This window comes from Centruroides sculpturatus, unplaced genomic scaffold (genome assembly GCF_000671375.1).
Source record: "Centruroides sculpturatus isolate CEXI.00-Female unplaced genomic scaffold, Cexi_2.0 scaffold2923, whole genome shotgun sequence".
Lineage (NCBI taxonomy): Eukaryota > Metazoa > Arthropoda > Arachnida > Scorpiones > Buthidae > Centruroides > Centruroides sculpturatus.
Window position 1 is genome coordinate 3,784 of NW_019387280.1, and position 8,166 is coordinate 11,949.

Here is an 8,166-nt window from a genome sequence, read left to right on the forward strand (position 1 = left end):
AATTTATAAGTGATTTCCTACGTTCGGGCACATATGGAGTTACGTGGTATCATTGGGAAGGTTCGTACTACTCATTGCCAAAAGTTGAGCCGAAAATACGTCCTGTTAAGAAATAGTTGTATCAATATAGCTGCGTGAAAATAAAAACGTCTTTACTCTTTGAACTGCTCCATTGTTAATTTTGTTATTTATGTTACCTTTATCTTAAAAAAAACAAAATTTACATTTATTTCAATTTTCCGGATTGTATAAATTTATATTACATTTCATCATTTACAGCTAAAATAATTATTTAAATATCTGAAAGCTCTAATACTGTATATTGGCGCTTCTTTTCCCCACTTTCCTTTGTCAACAAATGTAATTTTCTGTTTATAATTTCCAAGGAAAAGTAACATTATTCAAACAAAGTAAAAAATAATTAATTTTGCCAAAAAGTATTTTTATTTTCGTTCATATTATAGATACCGTGCTTCTAAATTATGTATATAAAAACTTTTTAAGGTCATAAGCATATTTAAAAGTAATATAGATTTATCAAAAAGAAAGTTTATTTCAGTGACTGTGGAGCTACAGTTCATTCTGCTCCTTTTCAGGAACTTTAAAATTCATTTAATTTAGTTCCACCAAATTTTTAGTTTCGTTTTGCATATATCTGTTTTGCTTGACCGTAAATGTTTTAGAATGGATTAATACTACAGTTCACGTATTAATACGCGTGATCAGTTCATTTGATATACGAGTGCGACTATCACAGATTCGTTAGAATTCTTACTATCTGTGACGTCAAAGCACTCAATTATTAAGCATTAACAATCGCTTCACTATGTAAACATAAATTATTGAACTGAATATACTTAGAATAAGAAGAATTTCATATTTATCTGATAAAAACGTAAAGAGTAAACAAGTATTTCTTATCAAAACTCGTTGAAATACTTATATACACACTACCACTACTACAGTGTTTCCACACGGCACTAACAGCCTTCTACACCAGGCGTAATCGCTTCGTATTGTTTATGTTAGCTCTACTAAACACGGTCACTCGTAGTTTTGTACAGATGTACAAATCTACTCGAAAGTTTTAGAGCTGACTCGAAATTTCAAAAAAGGTGTAATTGTTTAAGGCATAAAAGCTAACATGACTGCCGCAATTTCGTTGTGGGGAATTGTTTTCCTTTCCTCCCAACTTCGGATATCTTGGACAGAAAGTACTACATGTGTGAGTGATGACGTGTTCACAAAACTCAAAGAAGTAGACAAACTCATCCATCAGAGTAAGTTTTCTAAGCTATTTTCTAATTCAGTTAATTAATTTTGTATATTAATTTCTTACATTTATCAGTCATAGGATTTCCTCCGGAAATAAGACAAATACCGACGGATTGTACCGATATTAAAAATCAGGGGATTGAAAAGTCTGGCATTTATGAAATACGAGTTATGAAAAATGAAACAACACCTTTTTGTTTCAAAGTGTATTGCGATATGAAAACAGATGGCGGCGGATGGACGGCGAGTACAAATAAACACTTGTGTTATTATCACTTTGCCTAATAGCGATAAACGCTTAATTTCCCAATTAAAGTATACATTCGATTATTCGAGTTAACGACATGGAGAACATGCACAGGAAATCAAAAAGTTATTTCTTAGAAGGAAATAGTTTGGACACTGTTCATCAGAAGCTTTATTTCACAATTTTTACTTTCCCGTCTATGTTCTATACAACAGAAGGAAAGTATGACGTTCGGTAAAACAAAATATGACCTCTCCCTATAATTTGAAACTTTTGGATCTATGAAATTTTGAAACGTCTAGTAATGCAAAGATATTCTAGAATTTTTTTTCTGTGTATAATCCATACACAGAAGTTGTATGAGTAGTGTGTAGGGGGAGGTTTTTGTTCATCCTGTTTGAAGCTTAATTAATGAGTTTTGTACATTTTGTCGAAACTATGAAATTTTGCGTGATTTGTGTTACGGGGGGATTGACGTTATTAACCCATTCCTACTCTGAAAATTAAGCTGTTTGCCATTTTATAACAATTAAAACTATAAAAAAATTTTCAATAAAATATCATAACAGATGGCGCCATACACACACAGTTTTAAATGTTGCCGAAAAGTTAAGCGACTTTTTTGCTGGATTTCTTTTATACAAAAGCCATCGTTTGATTACACAAAATTTTTTCAACAAACACTTTTTGTGTTTGGCTAATTATATATATAAAAAGAATGTTGCATGGTAATCCGCGCAAACGGTAGTGCACAAAATTTTCCGAAAAAATTGTCTTTTTATGTGCAAATAAAGTAATCGAACCTAGACAAGAGACGACCCCGTGTGTATGGTGAAGGACTGTCCTGTTTTTTCATTGTAAATACATCTGTAAAACTCGATTACGTAAAATATATTCGACTCGAGTACGACATTTAAAAAAATCAGATAGCAGAAAAACCGCAATACTTTATAGAAATGTTTAAAATCTGTTAACAAATATTGTTAATTACTTAACTAATTTGGTGTTATTACGTTTAAACTAATTATATTTAAAGGTATTCCAAAGAAGAGGAGATTTTGAACAACCTGTTTCCTATTTCTATAAAAATTGGAAAAGTTATGCGGAAGGATTCGGAAAACTGGACGAAGATTTTTGGTTAGGTAATCAATTTTAATTACACATGTTTATTCACGATTTATTCAAATTTTAGCTGGTGAAACAATTTTACTCAATACACGAATGCATATTTTAGGCAATGAAAAATTATATTATTTAACAAATCAAGGAAACTATTCTCTCAGGATTGATATGAAAGACAAAAAAGATAATACTTCATACGCCGAATACGGAAAATTCAGAATTGAAAACGAACAAAATTTGTACAAGTTACATGTAAGGAATTATAGTGGTGTAGCTGGTAAGTTAAAGTTTACTTAACACTTTATTGACATAATTAATAATTTAAAAAGTTATTCAAAGTATACTTTGCAATTATAATAAATTAAATTTGATATATCATTATGTAATTAATACATACACTTTTCAAAAATGAAATGGCAATACCACGAAAGAATGCAAATAGCCCAACCAACTACAATATACTACATACAGCTGCTATGACCTTAGTTACAGCGGTCTGTGGCAACGATGGGTACTATCACTCTTACACAATGAGTTAGATTATAACTCGTTATATTACACAACACGAATGCCACGTCCCCTTGACTAAAAATAAAATTGCGGACGTGTATTTAATGATTTCAAATATGGAGTTGCTTCAGGCACATATTCGGTACGAGTGACAGAGTTATGCAAATGATTAAGTGAACAAAGAAAGATATGCAACAGACACTTGTTTATTTAGTAACGATATGATTTTCGCGAAAGAACTTAATTTTTAGTGTACTCTGGGTTTTATAAAAAATTGTAAATGCTAATAACGAGAAAACTCCTAATTAAGTCAGACACTACTCGACATATGACACTCGACTCCATTTATCACTTTATCACATAGTCCAAAAATGTAAAAACTTGGGGTAATTTTTAACAGATCACCATACTTTTCCTCTGCTACATATTACAGTACATAGACAGAAAAAGTCGGAATTTGATTGATTGTGTACAGCAGCACAATACATGGGTGATCTGCCAAAAAGAATCTGTCTTCCAGGAGGACATTTTATGGGAAACTGACTCTTATTCAGGTATTACTAACATGAAGAAAGCGTAGAATACGCCACGTGACCAGCCCTTTAGCGAAACGCAATAAGACAACTATAATAACATCAATAAACAAATCTAATAATAGATTTATCGTGCAATAAAAGCTATCTATATATTTTATAAGAAATAGATTAAGGTCATTAAGTAGAATGCGTTTTATTTCCAACGTACAATTGAAGAACATTTTGTTACTAAAGCTTCTGATTGATTATAAATGCTTAAAATAAAAATGTTTATTTTAAGTTGGTTAAATAAATATGATTTTGGGGTCATGATTTTAGTTAGAAAGGTAACAGTGGTAATTTAAAATGTAATTCTTATTTGGAGAACTAAAAAAAACAAAAAATTTTGGATCAATCTCGAGAATATTTGTGTAATTTTTACCAAAATTATTCTGGGTATTGTCGTATATCACTGCAATATGTGTCATTGTTTTTACTTGTCTAAAATTCAAACAATTTTGATCTAATTATAAAAACTTTTTCATAAGTAAATTTAGATCATTTTAATACACTTTCTTATTGCTGATGTCAGGAAGTTGTACTCAATAAAGTTTATAATGAATTGCTTTTAGACCATGGTATAATTATATTAAATAAGAATCTACTCATGTGGGATAGANGGGATCATGATTACAGTTAAAAAGGTAACAGTGGTAATTTAAAATGTAATTTTCATTTGTAGAACTTTAAAAAAAAAACAAATGATCATGTTTATGTCAATCTCGAGAATATTCTTAATTTTTTCTTTCATATTTGTGTAATTTTTACCAAAATTATTCTGGGTATTGTCATATATCAGTGTAATATAATTCGTTGTTTTTAATTGTTTAAAGTTCAAACAATATTGATCTAATTATAAAATCTCTTTCGTAAGTAAATTTAGATCATTTTAAGACACGTTCTTACTGTTGATGCGAAGAAGTTGCACTCAATAAAATTTATAATGTATTTCTTTTAGACCATGGTATAATTATATTAAATAAGAATCTACTCAAGTGGGATAGACAATAATAAGGACTTATCACATCAATAAGAATAAACACAAACACTGAGGTATCAATATACAGTAGATACCACCTATAACACTGCTGATAATTCCGTTTTATATAAATTACATGTTTTACCAGTCACTTAGATTTTAGAAATACGTGTGCCGGGCTGTGAACGGCTCACTTGAATACCAAAACCGCCGCAAATTTTACGCATGGACGATGCGGTATTAGAAGCGGCATTAATAATTCATCTGAGGTCTAGTAGCGTAAGCTTTGAAAGACATCCACTTCTAAGCTTTGGTCCATAATTCGCAGGATTTGAAAAAATAATGCTTAACGACCTTTTTCGAACGTTTGATGCTGTTTGCTACTGCCTGGTGACTTAAACCAGTGCTTCTCAAAGCTACAATTTGTCCTGTCTTAATGTCTGTTAAATGGGTACCACGAGGCATGATAAAAAATACTTTCACACTCGAAACTTGCTAGAAAAATGGCGATTCTATACTTATGTGGCAGTATATAAATTGACTTCCTCGCTATTTCGCAGTCAGCAACGAATTAGTTTTTTAAAAGTAAGTTTTTAAAAGTTAGATGCTGAATTACACGTAAAAAATCTATTTCTACCTATTATGTTCTAACCGTAAAAGACCAATTTTTTGAGTAGTTCTATACTGTACTTTGTGGAGCACTTTAATAACCTTTATATTTTATACCAACTTAAGATAAACTACTTTCAACAGTCCGAAATGCATTTTGGTTATTTATGTTAATTACTTATACTTGTGTAATCGATTTTAACTGTACACCCCTTTTGTTTTATTAAATGTACTACATTGATACCTTAGTGTTTGTGTTTATAATCACTGGTGTGATAAGTCATTATTATTATCTACACCACATTAATAGTTATTTATTTAATAAAAATTAGCTTCTTTTGCTTCGGCGCTTTGAGTCTTTCTATTCCATTTCGTCTTATTCAAAGCAACTTCAGCAGAGACATCGTATCCCGCCATATTACGTTTAAGGGCCTTATTCCAAGTGCAGTATTTATAGTTCTTTCACATTTTGGCCCTTCCATTCAAATGTCTAGCATTTTTCCTACTGGAGCTATTTCTGATTGGCTTTGCAAATGCCGAAGCCACCTTTGTCGACATTCCTTCAAATTTTTATCTGACTTTGTGATGCCCAAGCTTCTCCTGGTGTAACTGTTTGCAATTTGTACAGCAATACCTCGACTTACGCTATCCCGACTTACGCGAACCCGGAGTTACGCAGTTTTCAAATCTCGTCGATTCGTCTTTTGTTTTAGCGCCACGCAGCTCTTGATTAGGGGAAATACGGACAAAATGACATACGGTTTTATTTTAGGTTCATAACGCTTTATTGGTAAATCACAGCACTGTCATATTCTACACCAATCATCTTTGGTTTTTTACCTATGAAATATACTAAACATTTACAATATTAAAATAATAGGAAAAAAATATTGTTAGTTTNTAAGAAATTAAAAATTAGATTTATAATCTTTATATAGAAAAAGTGAGAAGCGGATGTCAAAAATTTCTTTGGAAGATTTATTAAGTCATCACAAATTGTATGAATTATCCATTTTAAAAGCGAAAATGAGAGGAAGAAGGATACATTAATTCTTTTTACTTCTATGTCCTTACTGTTTTACATTTCTGTGTATATATATATATACTGTCTACTTGGACCTTGTTTATTAATAGGACTTATTATACTGGTGTAGTTTCTGATTAGCAAATACAGATCTTAATAAAAAGTTAAAACAGATAAAAATAAAGATATTTATTTTGGCTTTTGACTAAGATCTCCTATCATTGCTAATCAGAAACTTCACAAGTATAATAAGTCCTGTTAATAAAAACGTCCAAGTAGACAGTACGACTATATACACAGAAATGTAAGAAGGATATATTTTGCTGAAGTGTCTAGTTTATTAAGAGTAATTATGTGAATTAATTGTTTGAATCGTTCTCTTCACGTTTCTTTTAAAATTTTCCTGTTCCGTTCATTAGATACAGAACGTAAATTGTACCGGTTAATCGGAATTTTTATTACAAGGAATATTTACCATTTATTCCAGATAATCAAGTCTACTGTAAGAGATTCTTTAGATCAATTAACGATGTTAGTAAAGCTATTTTTATTAATTGAAAGATTTTCTATATAAAATACCAATTTCTTCTATTAAAATTTTAAATTTGACTTTCAATTTTCAAACTTAATTTTCAATTAAATTTAAAAATTCTCTTTGAAAATAAGTAATTCTTCAAAGATTACCTTTAGTTTGAAAAATGTAACTTCAGTAGAAAAATAAGCATAACGTAAGCGAAATTATAAATTAAATTAATAATATCTAAGAAGAATCTCGTATACTGGAAAGATAAAATGCTGTCAAGTTAATTAAAAGCTTCGTATCTTGACTTAATTAAATTCATTAAAATAATAGACTTATCTGAATATTCTTTAGCTATAAAACATTTCTTACTGTATGAAATGAATAAACATGTTACATTTGATCGATAAATCATTCTTTTATTTTTTCTACTTTTTCTATGTAATTTTATTTATAATTATCTAATGAATATGGATCATGGATCAAATTTTGTTTTTCTGTTTAAATATTAACATATCTACAAAAATAAAAAATCAAATTTAAATGTTATACATTTTTAAATTGAATAAAGTAAGCTCATTCATATGAGCTTAGATTACTTTAAAAAAGTAAATGTTAAACCTGTTTTATTAAAACTTTTAAACTATAAATCATACTTACGTACAATACAGTTCATTTTTATTCGTATTTTGACTAAGTTTACTTATAAACAAGAATATTAATTATGATTTAAAATGAAAATATCTTTCAATTAATATCAAATTTAATAGAATTTTCATATCTTAAACATAAATTGCGATAAAGTAAGAGTTACATGTTTTTATTTCATATAAATTTTATTTATTTTTCATCATTTTTAAATGCACTGTACTTGTATCTAGACTCTGTCACAATGGGATCACAACAATTTATAATACATATCACATTTATTCTAAATTATTAAGGAAAACTATTTCTTATAAAGTTTCATTATTTAAAAATTTATTATGTCTAGGGGAAATACGGACAAAATGACATACGGTTTTATTTTAGGTTCATAACTCTTTATTGGTAAATCACAGCACTGTCATATTCTACACCAATCATCTTTGGTTTTTTACCTATGAAATATACTAAACATTTACAATATTAAAATAATAGGAAAAAAATATTGTTAGTTTAATCGAGATCATCCACTATGGACAAAATGACATACACGATGGACAAAATGACATACACGTAAAAACTATAAAATTACTGACAAAGTTCACAAATGAAATGCTTGGCTCTTTTAGAAACGTCAGCGCAAGAAGCATGAGCCCAACG

The 8,166-nt window shown here is 29.4% G+C and overlaps 1 protein-coding gene across 1 annotated transcript; it reads left to right on the forward strand.

Annotated features, from left to right (window-relative positions):
* Positions 1–1,020: 1,020 nt before the first annotated feature.
* On the forward strand, positions 1,021–8,158 carry LOC111616333 (techylectin-5A-like). Its single transcript, XM_023357757.1, has 5 exons — positions 1,021–1,280; positions 1,349–1,554; positions 2,559–2,664; positions 2,757–2,921; positions 8,136–8,158. Exons 1-5 carry the CDS (start codon positions 1,145–1,147, stop codon positions 8,156–8,158), a joined length of 636 nt encoding a protein of 211 aa, XP_023213525.1. The 5' UTR covers positions 1,021–1,144.
* Positions 8,159–8,166: the final 8 nt, after the last annotated feature.